General features: G+C 44.4%; 1 protein-coding gene and 2 long non-coding RNA genes across 9 annotated transcripts in view; 1 reads left to right on the top strand and 2 right to left on the bottom strand.

The window, feature by feature from the left end:
• The window catches only part of LOC118597912, a 38,642-nt gene that overhangs the window by 1,816 nt on the left and 15,057 nt on the right, over positions 1 to 21,769 (top strand). Inside the window, exons 1-5 of one of the 6 annotated variants that reach the window (XR_004946922.1) lie at positions 10,350 to 11,413; positions 11,515 to 11,611; positions 12,662 to 12,770; positions 13,217 to 13,350; positions 13,490 to 13,876. This is a non-coding gene — a long non-coding RNA (uncharacterized LOC118597912). Of the gene's footprint in view, positions 1 to 156; positions 276 to 10,349; positions 11,612 to 12,346; positions 12,442 to 12,661; positions 12,771 to 12,930; positions 12,963 to 13,216; positions 13,351 to 13,489; positions 13,877 to 21,769 lie in introns of those variants that run through there. The other 5 variants (XR_004946923.1, XR_004946919.1, XR_004946920.1 and 2 more) reach the window with 5 other exon arrangements.
• Positions 13,130 to 13,520, bottom strand: LOC112155458. Its single transcript, XR_002920794.1, has 2 exons — positions 13,416 to 13,520; positions 13,130 to 13,296 (listed from the first exon to the last, which is right to left on the bottom strand). It is a non-coding gene; the product is annotated as an uncharacterized LOC112155458 (long non-coding RNA).
• Positions 16,983 to 21,769, bottom strand: part of LOC112155447 (neuropilin-2) — an 84,301-nt gene continuing 79,514 nt past the window's right edge. For both annotated transcript variants that reach the window (XM_036209610.1, XM_024287068.2), the window contains 2 exons: positions 20,322 to 20,384; positions 16,983 to 19,470 (listed from right to left, as the gene is read on the bottom strand). In XM_036209610.1, coding sequence (XP_036065503.1) covers positions 19,151 to 19,470; positions 20,322 to 20,384 — 383 coding nt within the window. In that variant the 3' untranslated portion in view covers positions 16,983 to 19,150. The remainder of the gene's footprint in view (positions 19,471 to 20,321; positions 20,385 to 21,769) is intronic.

Raw genomic sequence — 21,769 nt, 5'->3', positions numbered from 1 at the left:
GTCTTCACGTTTGCTGAATTAAAGAATTTGGATTTCTCAAAATAAATCTTTATTTTCAGAGGATCTGTGTCTGCAGACCTCAGTCGTTTGGGTTCCTGTATGTCGTCGTGTTTTGAAGTTTCCTCCATCACTTCCTGTGTCGTGATGACTCCATAGGCTGAACCATCAGAAACCGGCGAGCTCGCCGGCGCAGAGACAGACGTGTGCTGGCGAGGCTGCTGGCTCCTCCATCTGCATGAACGGCCAGCAGGAACCAAACAGGGAAATTGTCAGAAGTGAGTAATCTCTTTAATTTAGTGGGGGGTGAAATGGGGGGGAACCGGCGGTGTGAATAAAAATGATTATCTTATTAGAAAAAGCCAATAAAAGCAGTTCTGGATCCTCAGAGACTCATGGGAGGAGGAGGAGGGGCTCAGAAACTCCTTCAGATGCAAACGGAGGTCCAATCAAAATGACAGCGACCCAAAAGCTGAAACAGGAGGAGCAGTTTCAAAGGGCAAATGACCACGGGGCGGGTCCATCTGTCCCGTTTGGAGACAGAAGGTAGAGGAAGGAGGACATGAGGGATGGGAGGAGCAGGTTACAGAGAGGTGAAGGAACCAGAACTTCCTGTCATTTGTCTTCTGGACTGGAGAAGAAATCTTTAAAGTTCTGTAGAACTTCGATTTCTTCAGCAGAAACCAGTTTGTCCGAACACCCCTCTGTCCAAACGGAGCTGTGAAGGTCAGGATCAACGGTTTGGGAAACCTCAGGACGATTCCTGATCCTGAACTGAGGGTTCTGTTTGTCCTAAGTGCAGCTTCAGGAGATCCAGAAGATCTCAGACTGTTGTTGACCTCTGGAGGACGTCGTCCTTCAAACATTTCTGTCTCTGCTTCATGTTTCTGGAGCTTCAGGAAGTTCCTCCTTCTTTACTCACCAGTTACGGCTCTGTATCAGGCGTTATTTTTCAGGACGTCCAAATCTACAATTCCAAAATCCAGTAACATGGAAAATTCCCAGGAGTCTTTGCAACGATCCAGAGTGAATTAATGCTCACTAGATTGATGAAAATAGACCACAATGCATTGCTATTTGAGAATCCGTTATGTAGATTTAATTTATTAAAAATCACGCTAGCGAGCTTCTCTTAGCAATCAAGCTAGCTCTGCTGTGGCATAATACTTAGCCAATTTATAGTGACCTAGCCAGCTCCGTTGTATCAAGCTAGCGAGCTCCGCTGTCCACCAGCAGCTGGCTAGCGTAGCGAGCTAACCCACTGAGTTCTCACTGGATGCGGGACCACCACAGAAACTGAACAACCATTTTCTGCTCACTTTTAAACCATATGGACTCACTTGGCTTTGTTGGCTGGAAATGTTCTTTGATTTACTGTAATTCTTTAGCGGAAACACTTTAATCCCAGGAGATTCTAACGGTTGAAAAGTTACAGTACGTTAAAGATTTAGAGTTTACGCGTCCCAGTCCAGGACTCTGTTTAGTCTTTTAGAAGTTCTGGAGTCGTGATGGACCTAAAACTTGGACCTTGACGGCGTTTGCTCAGTAATTGGTTCATTTTTCTTGCATCATTTTCACATTTGGAAGCTCAGCTTCAGTCTGCCGCCTCTTTTCTTTGGAGCGAATGAACCCGTTCACAGAGTTTAATGACGTGTCGGACGGAGAGTGACATCGGATTTGAGACGCTTGACTGAGTCTTCTTCTGAAGTCCTTTCAGTTTGTGCACCGCCGTGACCCCCCCACACATGGCGGCCGCCTCTTCAGGAGGTCGGGGTGGGACCACTTCTGGGAATAATTTCAATTCTTCATGGGAACCTGACGAGCGGAGGACCACTGACCACGGAGACTTTGGACCACGTCCGGACGCCGTCTACGTATGTTCGGATGGGATGAGAGGAACAGTCTGTCAAACAAACGCACACATTTGTCTTAGGAGGAGATAAAAAAGTGATGGAGGGAGGAGACGGAGGAGTGAAAACAGATGGTGTCCGATGGAGAAAAGGGAAGCAGGAAGACGTTTTTCCCAGAATGGATGGAGAGGAAGAGGAGGGTTACTCATTCAGAAGAAAGAAGAATGATGAAAGGAGTAAAGAGGAAGAGAAGGAGTGAAGGAGCCAGGTGCAGCAGACGGAGGGAGGAGAACCAGGAGTTCATGTCTCCACTGTTGTGCGATGGGCGTGTCTCACTCCTTCAAACGCCGGTTTCCTTTGGGGGGGTCTGCAGTTATTTCTGCTCCCCACATTTTTCTCCTCCTCCTGTCAGACTCCCCTTTTGTCTCCTCTGTTGCTCCTTCGGCTGCAGAGTCGGTTTGTTCTCAAGCTGGACACGATTTCATTGAAACGCAGTAAAGTGGTCACAAAAACATGACCCGTTCTCCAGCTGCACCCTCAGAACCCAAACAATGAAGTAACGCTTCTGGCTCTGAGGGAAACTATTTCACAATAAAACAGGAAACGTTTGGATCTGCAGGTTTTAAACACTTTGAAGGATCTCTGAGAACAAGAAGGTGAAGCTGGATCAGATCCGGCCCGGATCATTCCATTCACAAACCAGCCTAAAGACGGAAGTCGGTCCGTCACTTGTTCCTCGTGTTTCTGGTCGTAAATTTTAAGGATTAAAGTATAAAATACTTTGGAAGTTGTGGACATAATCTCAAGTGAGGAAACATCTGCAGGTGAGTTCTGAAGGACGGAGGAACTCTCCCAGAATCTCGTCTCCCTTCTTCTGACTCAGAAACCCTGAGACAACTATCAGTGTCAGTGACTGAATATCCAGCAGGAGACAACGCTGCAGAATCCTCTACAACGTTCTGCAAACTCATCAAAACATCTATTAAACTTCACATGAAGAGCAAATCGGCGCTTTTCCTTCATTGCTATAATAATAATAATAATGGATTAGATTTATCTGCACTTTTCCAGACGCTCAAAGCTCTTACATTGTATATCCATTATTCATTCATACTTGGTGACGGTAAGCTACTACTGTAGCCACAGCTGCCCTGGGGCAGGCTGACAGAGGCGTGGCTGCCAGTACGCGCCTACGGCCCCTCTGACCATCAACGGGACATTCATACACATTCACACACCAGTGGAGCCACACTGGAGGCAAGTTGGGTTAAGTGCCTTGCCCAAGGACACAACCACACTTGGCTGGCGGGAGCCGGAATCGAACCGCCTATCCTTCTATCATTGGCCGACCTGTTCTATCACCTGAGCCACTGCCACCCTTTAGAATCTTCTCCAGCTGCTCAAAAGCTTTTGAAACATGATTTGGTCACAGCAGATATTTCTGACCAACAGCTGTGAGGAAACGCAGAAATACACGATCTTCATGAACTCGAGGTGGAAACGACCTTAAAAGATGAAAACCGATTTCTGGTTTGATGTCGGAAATATCGAATCGCAATATTTCATACCTGTATCGATTTAAAATGTTGACATTTATTTAAGTATGTTATGAGCAAACATAGTTCAGCGTCTTTCAGCACTTTATAGCCCTTTTTCAGAACCTTAGTGGTTACTGCACATTCATTATTCTGTTTTTTTATCTTATATTGAAAAATATTTTGTTGAGGAAATCAAACGATAATGACCGTTCAATTGGAGAACAAATGTTTCTTGATTTATCAAAAGAGAAGCTCCATTTATCAGATTGGATAAAAGAAACTTGTGCAGTTGTAGATCTTAGCGCTGTGATCATTAAATAAAATAATTTTTTGCCATTTTATTAACATGAAAGTGCATTAATATTCAGGTAGAGTTTTTATTAGTATTAGGGCCAGCTTATGGACAAGTTTTTTTTTTAATTACTACTTTAAATCTCGTAAATGAGAATAAAGTGGTATATTTACGACTTAGGGCTGCACGGTGGCGCAGTGGTTAGCGCTCTTGCCTCACAGCGAGAAGGCCCCGGTTCGAATCCCGGCTGGGACCTTTCTGTGTGGAGTTTGCATGTTCTCCCCGTGCATGCGTGGGTTTTCACCGGGGACTCCGGCTTCCTCCCACCGTCCAAAAACATGCTTCATAGGTTCATTGGTGACTCTAAATTGCCCCTAGGTGTGAATGTGAGAGTGAATGTGTGTGTGATTGAGGCCCTGCGACAGACTGGAGACCTGTCCAGGGTGAACCCCGCCTTCGCCCATCAGCAGCCGGGATAGGCTCCGGCACCCCCGCGACCCCGAAAGGGAAGAAGCGGACAAGAAGATGAATGAATGAATGAATTTACGACTTAAAAAGTCATAAACTATTTTAAGCTAAATTTATGACTTTATTCACGTAGATTTACATGTTTTTACGTTTTATATTTATGAACTGAAAATGTGAATTTAAAGACATCTTTTTATGAGAAAAGGAATTGTAATACAGTATCCTTTTTTTCTTTTTGGTGGTCCTAACACTCTGTTGTAAAGTCATGGTCTTTAAAAAAACTGAAAAATAGTCCTGGAACATATCGTGATACATATGTGTATAACATCATGATACGTTCATCGTGATACATATGTGTATAACATCATGATACGTTCATCGTGATGCGTATCGTATCACGATGAACGTATCGTAAAATACACACCTCTAGTCTGACGGATCATTGATGCAAATTTTACTGACTAAATATTGAATGTTTACCTTTCCAGTGTGAGTGTTGGAGCACACACGTGCACAGATGTGCACACACACGTGCACAACCTGGTGTCGGCGAGCACCGTCTCCTCTGCTGCATCTCAGTCACTCGAGCTGCTCAGACATTAACACGATAATCCCTTTCAGCGGCCGGAGGGACGGGATGCCCATATTTGGAAGGGGGGAGAAAGGGGGGCGTGGCCAGATGGAACTTGACACGGCGGAACGGGTGAATGACACCGCAGAGCCTGAGAACATCAAGGCATCAGGACGGCTGTCTCACACTCGGAACACGCTGGTCCGGCTGCTACTCGTTTGGTTTCACACTCTAGTCTCTAAAACTCGTTCTCAAAGTAACTTTCTCTTCTCCTGTCTGTCAGCGCCACACCAACACCAGAACCACTGTCATCAGAACAGAACCTTCTGTTCAAACGTGTTCCTCTACGTCTCTAACGTTCGTCTGATGAAACAGGAATAGAATGAATGTCGTCACTGCTGGTCGTCCAGCTGCTCCTGGTTCGAGATGACCTTCTCCTGAAGGTCATTTCACACGTTTGCCCGATCACATCCAATCAGAATCCATCAGAACCTTTGGAAAAGTTCTGGTTTCACTGATGGCTGAAGTTCCAGTGCTTTAGGATCTGAGGATTCTGATGGAAGTTCTCAGATTGAAGATGTTCAGATAAATATCATCAGATCAGATCAGATTATGAAAATATAATCAACATTTTTAAAAATGAAATTTGTTTAAACTTTATCATCTGAATGTTTTAGTGTTGAAAGAGAGAAATGTTCAACCCTCATTGACACATGATTACACACACACACTAAAACACACAAACATGCAGACAAATATGCACTAAAAACAAACACACTAAAACACAGAAACTCTAAAACATACATAAACACAGACACACACTAACACAGACACACACTAACACAAACGCACACTAACACAAACACACACACATGCACACACACAGATGTGTTGCTGTCGGGGTCGGTAACCTCCTCCTACCTCAGCAGAAGCTGAAGGTCTCCTGAAGGTTTTCTGCTGACTCGGTTCTTCCAGCAGATTGATGTCTGATTGTAACAGTCTGAATCGATGCTGTAAATATAGTCCAGTCCTGATGAATTTCCTCTGAGCTGAAGAATTAATTATTTACTGACTAATAAAAAGAGTTTTGGTGGTGTTTGAGGGAAATATGATAATACGATAATATAATTTAAAATGACTTCAGTACAACTCTGAGACACATTCATCAGTTTATGGTGTTAAGATGTAGAAACAGGTAAATAAAAATTTCTAGGGATAAAACATTAGATAAATACAATGGAAACAAATCCGGTAAACTCAAACCGTACCTGGTGATTCTATCGCTTCGAGAAGCAAATATGATTTTGGAAAGAAACGTTTACTGGAATTATTGCTTGAATTTGTCGTGTTGATGTAGAAGATTATAATAGGGTCGTTATTTTCTGTCTGACTCCTTTTGTTCACAGCTCGTTTTATTTTGAAATGTCTTCATGCACAGTTAAGTTAGCATGAACAATAAATAAAAACGACCACAACAAATGAATTAAGGGAACGGACACACAGATTAACCAGAAGATTCCTTAACAATCCAGTGAAGAATTTAATAAGCATGAATGTGTTTATGAGCCTTTAGGGACATTTATAAGACTAAAAGCTAACACTGTAAAGATGCTTATTAGACGTTTGTTAGTATCTGTAGATTTCTCATAGGTGTTAATGTTCTCTTTATAAAGACTTTTGTCAGCAAAGATGTCATGTTTAAATTTAAGTTTGACATGCATTCCAGATTCCGCCACTAGACGGTCGAGTGGTTATGGCTGCGGATTCACATTCAGAAGGTCATGGGTTCGAATCCCGCTCAGGAATAGTCCACATTAGAAAATTGTTTTTACTTTTAAATTTTAGTTTTAACCTCAAAACTGTTCAATCCAGGTGAAAGAAATATTTTTAACACAGACAAATGCCTTTAAACCATCAACAATGACTTCCTGATTTCACAATACAGATTGTCATGTTTAAATTTAAGTTTGACATGCATTCCAGATTCCGCCACTAGACGGTTGAGTGGTTATGGCTGCGGACTCCCATTGAGAAGGTCGTGGGTTCGAATCCGGCTCAGGAATATTACACATTAGAAATTTGTTTTTACTTTTACATTTTAGTTTTAACCTCAAAACTGTTCAATCCAGGTGAAAGAAATATTTTTAACACAGACAAATGCCTTTAAACCATCAACAATGACTTCCTGATTTCGCAATGCAGAATGTCATGTTTAAATTTAAGTTTGACATGCATTCCAGATTCTGCCACTAGACGGTCGAGTGGTTATGGCTGCGGATTCACGTTCAGAAGGTCATGGGTTCGAATCCGGCTCAGGAATATTCCACATTAAAAATTTGTTTTTACTTTTACATTTTATTTTTACCTCAAAACTGTTCAATGCAGGTGAAAGAAATATTTTTAACAAAGACACATGCCTTTAAACCATCAACAATGACTTCCTGATTTCGCAATGCAGAATGTCATGTTTAAATTTAAGTTTGACATGCATTCCAGATTCCGCCACTAGACGGTCGAGTGGTTATGGCTGCGGACTCACATTCAGAAGGTCATGGGTTCGAATCCGGCTCAGGAATAGTCCACATTAGAAATTTGTTTTTGCTTTTACATTTTAGTTTTAACCTCAAAACTGTTCAATCCAGGTGAAAGAAATATTTTTAACACAGACAAATGCCTTTAAACCATCAACAATGACTTCCTGATTTCGCAATGCAGAATGTCATGTTTAAATTTAAGTTTGACATGCATTCCAGATTCCGCCACTAGACGGTCAAGTGGTTAGGGCTGCGGACTCGCATTCAGAAGGTCATGGGTTCGAATCAGGCTCAGGAATATTACACATTAAAAATTTGTTTTTACTTTTAAATTTTATTTTTAACCTCAAAACTGTTCAATGCAGGTGAAAGAAATATTTTTAACACAGACAAATGCGTTTAAACCATCAACAATGACTTCCTGATTTCGCAATGCAGAATGTCATGTTCCTTTTTGATGCATTTAATGACCTTCTGTCTGTGTCTGTGTTTTGTGGCACCACTGGCTGTCTTCAACATTCTGGTTGCCTTTTTTGAATTGGGAAAATTGTCTTTTTACAGATGAAGGCTTCTCATCATTCTCTTTTTCAACAATTAATAGTTTATTAGTCTACTTATGTATAAGTATCATGTGGAGAGGATGTTCTGGCTTCAAATCCATGTACTGGCATATCATCATCATAGGAGGAATCTGAGAAGATGAACTCTGATTCCACAACAAAAGAATCGTCTTCACTGCTCCTAGAGTCCACATCGAGGATTATTTGAAATAGAGCTAAGGGTTTCGGAGGAGTGTGAGTCTTGCTGATATTGGGATGTTTGTCTTTTTGACTTGAAGATGTGTCTATGTTTATAAGTCATAAACATGCACTATATGACCAAAAGTATCGGCTCACCCATCCAAATGATCAGAATAAGGAGTCTTAATCACTTGGCATGCTTACTGTTTTTAGAAACATCAGTGAAAGCATGTTCTGCTCTCAGGATCTCAGTGAATTCCAGTGTTGAACTGTCATAGGATGCCACCTGAGCAACAAATCCAGTCTTGAAATGTCCTAAATATAAATCTGTTGGACCGTCTGGGTTTGGTGGTTGCAGGAGAACGGGACGTTTCAGACTGCATTGGTGGAGGAGGAATGATGGTGTGTGCTTGTTTTTCAGACCCATTGGTTCCAGTGAAATGAACTTTCAATGCTTCAGGAGGCTAAAACATTTTGGACAATGCTCCCAACCTTAGTGGGAACAGTTTGGAGCGGGCCCTTCATCTTCCAACATTGTTGTGCACCAGAGCACAAACCAAGGTCCATAAAGACATGGAGGACAGAGTCCTGAACTGAACCCCATAGAACACCTTTGAGATGAATTAGAGCAGAGACTGAGAGCCAGACCTTCTCCACCAACATCAGTGTGACCTGACCAATGAGCTTTTGGAAGAATGATCCAGAGTTCTTATAAATACTCTCCTCAACCTTGTGGACAGCCTTCCCAGAAGAGTTGAAGCTGCAATAGGACTCCAGAGGCAGCTGACAGGTACCGGCAGTCTAAGCGAGCTGCTCTCCGGGCTGTTTTGGAGGCAAAAACTCGGTCCTGGGAGGAGCTTGGTGAGGCCATAAAGAAGGGCTGTCGGTTGTCCTTGAAGAAGTTCTGGCAAACCATCCGGCGGGATGGTTGTCCCGCCGGATGGTTGTCAGGCGGTAGAAGGAATACTTCACGCCTTCCCTTGAGGGAGCAGAGGCTGAGATGGAACTGTCCATCACCCAAGTTGAGGTCACTGAGGTAGTCAAAGATCTCCTCGGTGGCAAGGCTCCGGGGGTGGATGAGGTTCGCCCTGAGTACCTCAAGTCTCTGGATGTTGTGGGAGTGTCTTGGGTGACTCGTCTCTGCAGCATTGCGTGGCAGACAGGAACCGTACCACTGGACTGGCAGACTGGGGTGGTGGTTCCCCTTTTCAAGAAGGGGGACCGGAGGGTGTGTTCCAACTACCGGGGAATCACACTCCTCAGCCTTCCTGGGAAAGTCTATACCAGGGTACTGGAGAGGAGAGTCCGTCCGATAGTCGAACTTTGGATTAAAGAACAACAGTTTCTGTCCTGGTTGTTGAACAGTGGACCAGCTCTACACCCTCTCCTCGGTGCTGGAGGGCTCGTTGGAGTTCACCCATCCAGTCCATATGTGTTTTGTGGATTTGGAGAAGGCGTTTGACCACGTCCCCTGAGCTGTCCTGGGGAGGGTTCTCTAGTGCCTCATTTTCACTCCTGGACGGTTTAGAATGGTCTGGGCAATTCAACGGAGTGTTTCTCTGGAGTTTTGGACCATCAAGAGGTATGCAGGGTGTAGACCAATGACTTAGCGACAGCGGTTCTCCATATGCACGGATTCGGCGTGTCTCCGGTTCCTAACCCCCATAATACTGAATGCAAAGAACTTAACATTCTTTGTAAAACAAGATTAAGGGAGGCGAAGAAGAATCCAGCTGGAAAGAGGATAACATTTTCGGCTTGGATCTTGAGCGCTGGTCGGATGCTCTCTGTCGGCGTAGCACCTTTCCGCTAATCAATGAATTTCATCATGTGACGACAGAAGCTCCGCCCTAACTGGTCTGTTCTTTTTCTATGGATCTACAACCAACGGAGGACCAGAAATGGTACGAAACAATCCTCTTTAATGGGTCAATTTTATAACTGAACCGCTCAAAGTACTGTACCAGTCCGGTCTGGACTGCTCAGTGGAAACGAGGCATTGGAGTATGTAGACTGTAGGCATAGAGCCTTATGGTTTTTCGGATGCCTCCTGGACATCTCCCTGGAGAGATGTTCCGGGCATGTCCCACTGGGCATCTTTGCTTTGACTTCTGCCCCCACGACCTGGTTCTGGATGATGAATTCTAAACATGCAGAATCTCCTCAGATGCATTTTGTCTAAAAACACATTTGACGTCATTTTCTCCTGATGTTTAGAATGTTTTTGAGCAGCTGCAGCAGCCAGCATCCAAACATCACATTTTCTTTATTACTTTTTAAAATGAACCTGCTGGAACACAGGCGTTCGCTCCTGAAGGGAGTCATCTGTCACTCTCCATCAGCTGATGAATTATTCAACAACATGTCAGCGATCCAATAAGCACACTGCCCCGAGCTGGTGGTAAAGGCAAAGCTCGGCGAAAACACGGACGCACGACTGCCCGAGAAAATACTGGAGTGCACGTGCACAAACCGTGCAGCTTTGATTGATGCTCAGGTGCTGTGGTCACCTGCACACCTGTGGAGACATTAATTACATGTTGACATTACAGTTCGATGCACAAATACACCAAAAAAAGCATCACAATAAAGAGAAACTGTAGACGAGTTTTTATTATGTGACATTTTTCATTACAAAACATCACAAAAACCCTTTTCTTCTTCCTCCTCTCCTTGTTTTGAAGGCACAGTGAGGAAGAGGAGAACAAAGCAGCTATTACTGCAAATTGTTGCTGTCAGGCAGTAATTTCGTGGCCTGAATGCAAATTGACTAAAACACCTTTTTTAATTTGTCAGGAAGAAGTTTTACAGCAGTTCGTACGGCTTCATCATAAAAGGTGCAGAAGAAAAAAGTGACTCTGCTGCTTAAAGCCCCTCTGGCACCTTCATGCCTACAAGTATTCAGTAATATCTCTGCCATAGATGTATGAATTATTGAACAGCAGGAGGGTTTTCAGCTGCGGGGTTTGTGTAATCCCTCTTTGATGCTATCTGTAAAAGTAATGACTGGATATTGGGCTGTGTGGGAATGCTTTTGTACGGTGAAGACCTCCACAGGTACAGGCACTCTTTTAGAGGACGAAGACGTCCTTAACGCTGACCCGGCTCGGTTCTGAGGGAGATGATGAAGAGGTTAGGGAGCAGGTTCTGGTGATAACGGAGCAAACGGGTCTAAAACAGTGAAGAGGAGGTCTGAAAACTGCTCAGTTCTGGTTTCATATGAATGAAATCCACCAGAACCTTTAGTTTTACTAGTTTCTATCTTTAGTGAAATTAAATCGAGAGTCGCTCAGACTTTTGCTCCTCATTTTTCAGAAGGTTCTCCTGAGCTTTGGTTGGTTCTGGTCCAGACAGTAACTTCATGGATGAGACACTAAGAAGAGAACTCGGTCCAAAAGTCTGCCGCCTCCATCGAAGGTCCAGGTCAGAGAGGATGGTTTTGAAAGCGCCACCATCTCTTCAGTATCATCAGAACTTCCGCCTGTTATTATAGGGATGTCATGCTATTTCTGCATAACCCTCAGACAGACGCGTGTTGTAACGTCCCGTACACAGAACCATCTGAGAACCGCAAACACGTCCTGATCTGAAGGAAGACAAACATCCCGACTTCTTTAAAGGGTAACCAAACCATAAATCAGTGTTTTTGGTGTTTTTCTCAATAAATTGGGCTTTAAAAGTGCTGTCTGTTGGTCACTATCAAATTTTTGATCAATTACAATAAAATTGCTTAATTCTTGAGAATATAGTCAAAACCCGTCTATGTGCTGCCCCCTACAGGCTGAATCGAGGTATTACAGTTGAATTTTGTGATGGTCAGACATGTTTCAGAAGTTTCACATCTTGATCTGCAGCTCCAGTAATAACAATCTTGTTCCCCAGCCCCGCCCCTCTGACTGGATTTTCACATTTCGGTTGGGGGCGGAGTCAACCTTCAACTTCCCTGTTTGGTTACCCTTTGGGGTAAACTCCCAAATAGATCATAGAAAAATCTCTAGAAAAGTTCCTGAAGAAGGAAACTTTCTCTAAGAAACTTTACACACATTAAAATCTAACAATAAATTACAATGCAGTATTTCAAAATAAAGTTTAGTAATCAACCATACATTAAATGCAACTCAGGCTGTAAAGGTTAATGTACATGATTAATCAAAAAATATGTTCATATTTATTAATGCAAATTAATTATACCTCGCAAAGAAACATTTCTTCACTTTCAACGTGTGTTAAAACACCTTTACCAATGTCACTTACAAAATAAATAAATATTCAATCAGTTTTTAATACTTTAATATGTTTTTTGTTTAGACCGCTTTTTCGCTAAAATCGGACAGATCCGTGGTCCGGTGTGTTGTCACGGTAACGGTGCACACACACCGGCTGTGTCAGGATGAAAAGTCGATGTAAATGCGTGCAGACCAGAATTTCGAGCGTCCGCGTCTGGAACTCAGGTGATCGCGGGTTGCTACGCTAGTTTTTTTAAGTCTACATACGAATCGAGAACTCTCTGAGCGCGAGTGAATGTTCAGCCTGTTGTAACATCTTCACGCGTAATCGCAGGGGTTCAGATTTGGGAATGGCGTGTAGATGGCGCCTCTTTTAAACATGGACGTATCAACCGTTGTAAAAGTGATTGCAAAGGAGAAAATGATCGTTGTGGTTTGTTCCCAGTCGGATTAACATGACGCTCAGACGGATGTGTAAAGGAACAGAAAACAAAACACCTGGAGCAAGATCTGCAGGATTTGTACCGCTTTGACTTTGCAGTCTGAGGCTTCAGGTGAGAGAGAAGAAAGAGAAGATAAAACATCAGATCAGAGAGAAAGTTAACACTTGTTTTTGTCCAGATGATGAAGAAAGGTTTGTCTGTTGTGCATTGAAACAGAACATTTTGACTATGTGACTGGAACTTATTTTTTTTTGTCTTTTTATGTCTGCAGGTTCATTTTCTTACAGTAATACTGCAGACATAGTAAGTCTTTAGAGTTCGGCTTATCTTACTGTTGATGAGTTTTTGTGCACTTTTGTGTTAACACTTGATAAATTTAAACATTTCAGACAGTAAAAATGAAAAACATTTTCTCTCTGGTCTGTTTTTGTTCAAAAGCTGCATATTGTAAGGTCATGAAAGAAGCTGTGCAGATTTGAGGTTAATATTTATGTCAAATTCCTTTCTTTAACTTCCATCCATCTTCCAATCCGGCTTCATCCCTTTTGGGGTCACAGAAGCTCCAACCAACCAATGAATCCTGTTTCTGGACTGTGGGAGGAAACCAGAGAGGATCCACACATGATCCATGAGAGACCTGCACACAGGAGGAACACAGCTGGGATTTGAACCAGGACCCTCTCACTGTCAGGTGAGAGTGCTGACCACTACACATAGTACATGTAGTTATTTTATGTTAAGAATATTTGGACTAACAGAAGATAAATGAGAAATCTCCTGATGTTTAGCGTTTCCCGCTGATCTCTTCTTCCGTTCATGTTTCCTCACAGGAATCTGTTTCTGCGTCGCTCTCCTGCAGATTTAAGGCAGACCAGGTGGTTTGTTTGTCATGGAGGAACGTGGACATCTCCTTTCAGGAGGAGCTCCTGTTCTTCAAACATGGATCCAGGTCAGATTCTGGGAATATTTTAGGACCTTCACCTGAGATCCGGTCCTCCTCTCCACCGGCTCCGTTTTGTCCTCACTGCTGTCTCTGGTGCAAACCATGGGAGCGTGAGGTTGCCAAGCAACGAAAAATAGAAGTAATAGTGTGGCACAGACAGTCTCTGTCCGTGTTCTCAGGCAGAACGTGCCGAAAAGTACGAGGGAATGTTTTCTGTCTCCGAATGACAGAAAATCTGCAGAATTTTTTGTGAAAATGAAGGAAACATCATGAAGTGTCAGTGTTGAGGTCAGAGGAAGAGCTCCGTTTATTCATTAAAACAGCATCACATTTATCAGCCATCTAAAACGAGATGCTTCGTGGTCGACCTCAGGAGAGGAGGCGTGGCTTGGATGAGAAGATCCTCCTTCTTTTTGAAGCTTCTGACTTTCTTTACATGGACACCAATTGTTGCTGCGCCTGAACTCGCGTCCTGACGTGTTTCCTGGTGTTTCTTGATGCTTCCGGGTGTTTCTTATTTTTTCCTGGTGTTTCCTGATATTTCCTGAGCTGTGAAGCTCCGTCAGCTCAACCATCACCTCCACAGACTAACAGCCTCACAGACTGGTGAAGGACGACTCCTCTGTGAACTTCTCCGTGTTGGATCGGTTCTGCCGTCACTGACAGGTTATGTTTCAGACTTAAGGGTTCAGTAAATAATCCTCTTAAAAAAGAAAACCTTAATTCAGTAGCAGGTTAACCAAGCGCAGACATCAATCTGATCTTATCTTCATAAGTTCTGGAGGAAGCAGCGTCAGACGTCTGAGCAGAACGGTTTGAAGAGCTTCAGGATTTAGGAGACAAAGATCTAAAAAAGGGATTAAGACGTTTTCTGTTGTCAGCCGTCTCAACTGCAGATTATATCAAACTTCAGTCTGACGGATTTCAGTGAAAAAGCTGCATCTAAAGCTGACAGGATGTGAGGATTTCAGTCTAATCTTAGTTTGATTACAGTTAATCTGGATTATAATGAGGAATAAAGTAAACAAACAGAATCTTTTCTTGTTTGCTGATTCGTGCTGCAACAATTCGCTGTAATAACTGATTGGGTCAACATTAACCGGACGTTGAACTTGTTGAGTAAAAATGGGATTTAGTTTCCTTCCAGACGGTTTTATTGTTGCACTCTCGTCTGATCTTCATAAAACTTGTTCTTAAAGGATTCATGATCAGAACTGATGAAGGTGGAGATCCTGACGGTTGGAGTCTTCTGGGAACGTGAATCGTCTGCTGTGGTCTTTAGTCTGAATCTGAAGCAGAAGTTTGTTGGACTGAAGCTCCTGAACGTTCGTTTAAATGTGAGGAAACTCAAACTTTCTTTTCTCTGAACCTGTTCTGCTCTGGTTTGTTTTCCAAACCCAGAACTGAATCATCTGAACAGGTCAGACCTCAATAGGAGACGATTTTTAAATGAAGAGCTCACCTGGTGACGGACTCACCTGTCCTTTGAAAACGTAATACCCTAAAAATATATAAACTGTTTATGGAGCTTAATTTATGAAACCAAGTCAGATTTAAACTAATGTGTTTGAATGAGTCAGAAAACCTCCTTTAGTCTCGAAATGTACAGTAAAAAAATAAGATTAAAAATATTCACAATATCAGTATAGTTTGTGAATTTATAAAATGTAAATATCTGTAATCATAAGAAAACTGGCAGGAATAGAAGCTTTCTAAATCATCTAGAAAAAATCATGAAAATTAATAAAATATTTAACCACTAAAATAATCATTTATTGCTGATTTAGTTCAGAGTAATGAAGTTTTCATAAAAACATAAAGAAACTCACTTCTAAACTGAGATTTTCAGCTGGACTGTGACTTTAGATGGAGTTAAACATTAAACCTGGACTGTGGTTTCACATCTTCTTGTTGTGTTTGTCCTGGAGGCGGGAACAAGCGGTCCACTTCAGACGGGTCGATTCTTGAAGGACGGGAGCTGGGAGAGGACAAACTCCTGTCTGAAGCTGCTGGTTTGATTCCTGCAGGACTCGTGTTTCCTGTCAGGTTCTTTGTTTGTTATAAGAGTGTCGGTTCCGGTCGGATCATCCGTGTTTGTCCGCTGAACTCTTCCCGCTCGTGCTCAGAAAGATGTTCACAACGTGAGAATCAGGTCAGTCCTCTGAGGAAGAGAGGATGATGGACGGAGGAGAAGAAAAGAAATTCTGATGAAGACGTTAAAACATAAACAGGATGGATTTCTGGACCTTCTCCTCCTGACCCGGTTCTGTGTGTCCTGCTGGTGGTTTTAATGATCCAGACGTCTTGCTGCTCTGGTTGAAGTGTTTCCTTTGTGATGGTCAGGAGAATCTCTACCTCAGTGTCATGCTAACGAAGAGTTCTGCAGCTTGAATACATCGGATCATCTTTCATCGGATGATCTTTCATTCCGTCCGTTTGGGTCCGTTCGGGTCGGACGTCAGTCACATTGAAGTTGACCAATGGGACGACAACCGTCTACTTCTACTGTGACCTTCAACGAGGATCGGTGACATTTATAAAGAAAATGCTTAAAATTGTGAATCAGTCCCACCCACAACTCAGACGTGAATTTCTAATGAGCTCCTGCCGTCCTGCAGAAACTATGTCCTAGAAAATGACATTTTTGGGGGGATTTTGGCTAAAAACAGAATCATCACAATGAAAAGACAACCAGATGAAGAGATGATCGGAGAGGGAATTTTAGGTCTTCCTTTGTGATAAAATGGTTTGGAACCGGACAGCAGTTTGGACTTTGGGATCTAACTTGTGTCCTTCTGCCTCCAGAACAATCCACTTCAGCCCGAAAGGTTCCTGTCAGAGAAATTTCTGGACCTGTTGGGAGACTTCAGTCAAGCGCAGGTTTCTGATGATCTTTGATGGTAATTGGTTCAGTTCTGGAGCCTGCCTCTTCTGGTCATTGGAGGAAATGCTTCATTTACTGCAGGCTGGTCTCAGACGGAACGTGGAGTCAAACGCTGATCCACAGGGACGCTAGTGACCTGCAGAACCAGATGTGTGAGGACAGAACCTGCAGGAAACCTGGAGAAGAGGTTTATCTGAGACAGAAACTCACCTGGAGTTTTCTCATGTCTCCCACCGTCATCAGCACACGTTTACTTTTTAAGATGTTAGTTGATTAGCCCCGCCCCCGCCCCCCCCGATGGAATAATCGATCCCAGCGGAGCTTAAACCTTTCAGTGATTTTCCTCACCATCAGGTCTGAGACTCTGCTTTACCTCCATGGAGTCGAACCCACGTCTAGGGGTGGACACTCCCCCCCTTGATCACTGAGCATTAATAATCGTCTCATTAGATAAACCAAACATTTCAGACATAAAAATCCTCGTTTCAAAGACAGGTTGTTGTTCATCCTTTATTAAATAGTAATAACATTAAAAAAGAACTTTTTTTCTGTACAAAGTCTACAAACGTGGATGGAATAACCCGGCCGGCGCCTGGACGTGTCTGTGTGCATAAGTGTCCCTCTGGGTGTGTAATACTGTCTGAAGCTACAGAGCGCCGCAGACGGCGAGCGTTCCACGCCGCTCGCGTGTCGCAGACATCAACAGGGTAAGAGCTCCAAGGCACTTGGAAAACCGTCCAGAGGAGACCTCCTCCATGCTTTTCCTTCTCACAGCAAAGGGTTTGTGTGTTGATGTGGGGGTGGACCTGGTCTGGGGGTCAGAAACCCTGAAGGACCGCCGCTCCGCGTGAGTCCTGATCTGACTCCATGACATTTTTCTGAAGCGTCGCTGAAATCTGCGTTTGAATGAGCAGCCGGCGACGCTGGCATTTCAAACAAAGCTCTTTTATTCGTTCCCGTTTGGCGGCCTGACCCCCGGGTTTATTTAACCCCCCCAGAGGGACGGGGGGGTCACGCAGGAACGGTCGACGATTGATTTCAGGATTTCTATGTTTAGTTTCGTTGTTTCATTCCCTCCAGACTCTCCTACAGTTCATTTTTAGCTTTTTATGTTTCCAGAAACCTCCATGATGTTTTTGAATTTGCCTCCCAGCCTGCAGAGTAATCTGATTACAGGCCATGGAATCTGATTACTGTGTTCAGTCTTTGTCCTCTCCCTGCGTTTATAATAGACGTGCAATTTTCACCACTTTGGGTGATTATATTTGATAGAAACGGGACCAATGATGGGTTTTCTGTCAGAGCATCACTTCAGGTTTGACGGGGTTTGGTGGGGGGGGGGTCTGCATCCAGGTTGAGTCTAAGGTGCAAAGCTGAGGACCGTGTTGTCTGCGGCTCTGGCAGCTCTGGCTCTTCGATGGCTGTCCTCCACTGTAGTGTACTTAAGGCTTGATTCTGCTCCACCTCCTTCCTTCGGTTTGAACTGGCTTTGTTTTCTGCAGGGCGACCGACAGCGATGCGTCTGCGGCCGCCTCCGTCTCCGGCTCGACCCCACTGAGCTCACGGCTCTTTGGCAATCCATAGGTTGCAATAAAACTATCACTGATATTGTTTGACACAGTGTCTGTCCATCATCCAGTCTGGAAAGCAAAAAAATAGATATATATATTTATATGTTTAGCAAAAACCAAACTCTAGAATACTGAATCTAAAGTACGACTCCATAACAGCATATTAGATTTCCATAAACCTCTGATTTACTTTCCCTAAGAATCTGTCATGAAATGAAGCCAAAATAGAAATGACCTTTAACACAACTGGAGAAGAAACGCAAAAGAGCTCCACAAACCGCTGTTACCCGAACGGACACGAGGCTAGAACAGAACCCAACAGTCACCATCACTTCTCTATGCCACTGGTTCACAAAGCGCAGACCGAAGGCGGGAAAATGGACAACGCACAGAAACGATACCTAAAGGCGGGAAAAAAGAAACCAAAAAAAGAAAATGTCCTTCTCTCTTCACATCTGCTTCACCGTCTGCAGCTGCAGACGAGCATTGATATGTTGGATTTCAGTCAAAGTCCCAAACGAAGACGTCAGGCAGACGTCGGTCCTGCAGACGTCGGTCCTGCAGATGCCGGCCCTGCAGACGGCGGTCCTGCAGACGTTGGTCCTGCAGACGTTGGTCCTGCAGACGCCGGTCTTGCAGACGTCGGTCCTACAGATGCCGGCCCTGCAGACATTGGTCCTGCAGACGTTGGTCCTGCAGACGGCTGCAGCTGCGCTCTGAAACCGTCAAGCAGCTGGACGTCGGTCCTGCATAAACCAAAGATTTTCCTCCAGCGTTCGAGCTCCAAACGTCCTGGAGTTCCTCCTCAGTTTCAGCTTCAGCAGCTGCGGCTGCGGCTGCAGCTGCGGCTGCAGGTTAAAGTTCTGTCCTTTAAATGCGTGTATCATTCCTTCATTCACAGGCTTCCAGAGTTGAGCAGGCTCTCTGTTGCAGGCAGAGGAACGGGGCTGACGGTGGGGGGGCTGCGCTCTCTGAGCTCCGCCCACAAGACATCAGGAGGGAGTTGTGGGTTGCAGGGAGGGGGGGTGCTCGGAGGCTGAATGACAAATAGGTCTTGCGGCCGCGGTGGCTCCTCGCCGTGGCGTCCGCCGCCTCAGGCCTCCGAGCAGCACCTCTGCTGGTTGATCTTCACCTTGTGTTTGATGCCGTCGTACAGCTCGAAGTTGTAGTTCTCCAGCGTGGTGGAGGAGCGCGACGACAGGCCGCCGTAGGAGCAGGTGCAGTACAGCAGCAGGCCGGCGCACACGGCGCCCAGCAGCACGCCCAGCGAGCTCATCACGATGATGGTGAGGAGGATGGGGTCCAGCGTGTACAGCCAGGCGTTGTCCTTCTCAGACACCAGCGTGACCGAGGACGGGTCGACCACGGAGGACGGCGTGGAGAATGACAGCGGCCAGCCCGGCAGGACGTAACCTGGAGAAACGAGATTTCAGGGTCAGATACTTCCGCGGTGAGGCAGGGGGGCGTGGCCTGTGATGCAGTTTGCAACCATCAACACTTAAAACCATTCGGGTCGATTTCTGAATGACCAGAACCCAAAAGAAGACGCACAATCCCCACACGTCCTTCACTGTGTTCATGTTTGGGGGCAGTAAACGCCAATGAGGGGCGGGGCTTAAATGAAGAGATGTTTCTGCCTGAAGGAAGCCGTCTGCAACACTAAAGAGGAGGAGACAAACACAGAGATGCTCCTCCTCTGCTCCTCCTGTCAGAGGCTGGGCTGTGGTGAAGCGTCCTGCAACAGGCGCTTGGAAATTCTCTCGTCTTCGATTTGAACTTGTCAAACAGCCAATAAAGCCTCAGGTGCAGAAAGGGGGCGGGGTGACCTTCTGCCAAACCTTTATTGATCCATCTCTCCGCACAAATCCTCACACCGACTGACCTGCACAGGGGGTCTACCCCTGCTGCTCAGAGGATGGGAGGGGGTGTTTTACTTTGAAAAGCCACAGCAGTCTCCTGACTGACTTCCTGCCAACTTGCACATTCAGCTCAAACAGAATCGATGGATCTGCTGGAGGAGGCAGGTGATTGAGTCTGCTGAGAACCCCCCCATACAGTAAGAACATCTAACAGAACTTCCAGAACCGAATAAAGACTTCGGACCCGGAGGAGGTGACAGGAAGTAGCAGATGAACACCTGAACCTACAGCTGAAGAACCCTTTAACTTTGGAATAAAAGAATAAAACCAAAATAACAGACCACCACGGCTCCATGTCATGCACCTACAAACTCCCAGCATGCATTGCAGACGATGGAAGCTCACCTCCATCGATGGGGGGCTTTGGGTTGAAAACCAGACCTTTTCCAAAATCCACCGGTTTGGGATCTGCAAAAACAGAGAATCGCCGTCATGATGGGGTCACTTCAGCGCCGTCATGTGATGCTCATCAGATCATGGATCAAAGACAGATCATCTGATTCATTACAGGTGAAGGGGGAGGGGCAGAAAAGACTCTGAACTATTTCTTATAAAAATATGACATTTATTTTCTTCACATTCACCACAATCTGTTTTCATATCAAGACCATGAAGTTCAACAAGCTCAAACGCCACGTCGACCACAGGCGGACTGAAGGCGGCGTGGGGCTCAGCCCCCCCAGTTCGGTTTCACTCAGAGAAGATGGAATATTTCGACGCTCACGAACATTTACTGAGGAATAAAGAAGCCAAAACACTTGGTGGAGATGTGAGGATAAGAACGAAAGCTCATTTAGTTCAGGTGCACTGTGACAGATCCTCATTTCCTCTGACAGATTAGATCTTTCATTTATCAGACGTCGTCGGGATCTTCATATTCCACCTCCTCAGGCCACGATGAAACATCAAACTTTTAAAGGACACTTTAATGAAACCTGAGCCAATTATTTCCAACGTCATGAACGTTTCAGAACTTTAGAAAAACGGAATCCGACTAAAGTTTGATGGTTTTTGTTCTGGATCAGAGCGGGACGGGAAAATCTGCTTCCATGAATGAAACACACTCGGAAACTGAAGCAGCAAATCCTCCAGGAAAAGACAAGAAGTTCTGCAGCATCAGGTGGATTAAATCCGTCTGAATGTTCACGTGATAAAAGTCTTAAATCTGGATCAGTAACGATCAGAATCTGAAGTTTCTGATCGTTTTCTGCACTTTGAAGGGATTCTCCTTGAAGCTGGCAGCTGAAATCACGCATGGTACATGTGTCAGAGTCAAGGCCCGGGGGCCGGATCCGGCCCTCCAGATCATTTTATATTATTATTTATGGCCCGATGTTATCTTGCAGTTATTTCTAACTTGTATCATTTTGACAAAATATATTTTTATGGAGAGTAAAATATTGAAAGTTATTTAAGGTTTAAGTTGATTTATTCTGGAATAATATTCCGAATTATGTTAAAAAGTTACAGTTTTATAGTTTTAAGAATTAGCATTCTGCTAGCTTTTTGGACTATTTTGGAGTTTAGCTCATATTTTAGCTACATGCTAGCTGTTTTGGCTAACCTCAGTTTTTCTTTTTAGTTTTTTTATGCTAATTGGCCTGCTGTTCAGCCCATAACCTAAGGTGATGATGGTGGTGGTGGTGGTGGTGGGTGGTTGGCTTCGCCTGTTGAAGACCTCCCAACGATCCTGGCTCGGAGCAATCCGGGCGACCACGAGCGACGGCGGGATCAATACATGGATCTGAGGTCAGATTAAAGCTCCCTACAGCCGCGTTTGCTCTCCTCGCCAC

The sequence above is a fragment of the Oryzias melastigma genome, linkage group LG21 (genome assembly GCF_002922805.2).
Source record: "Oryzias melastigma strain HK-1 linkage group LG21, ASM292280v2, whole genome shotgun sequence".
NCBI lineage: Eukaryota > Metazoa > Chordata > Actinopteri > Beloniformes > Adrianichthyidae > Oryzias > Oryzias melastigma.
Note: the sequence above shows the minus strand (reverse complement) of the source record. Positions and strands in the feature narration are given on the sequence as shown.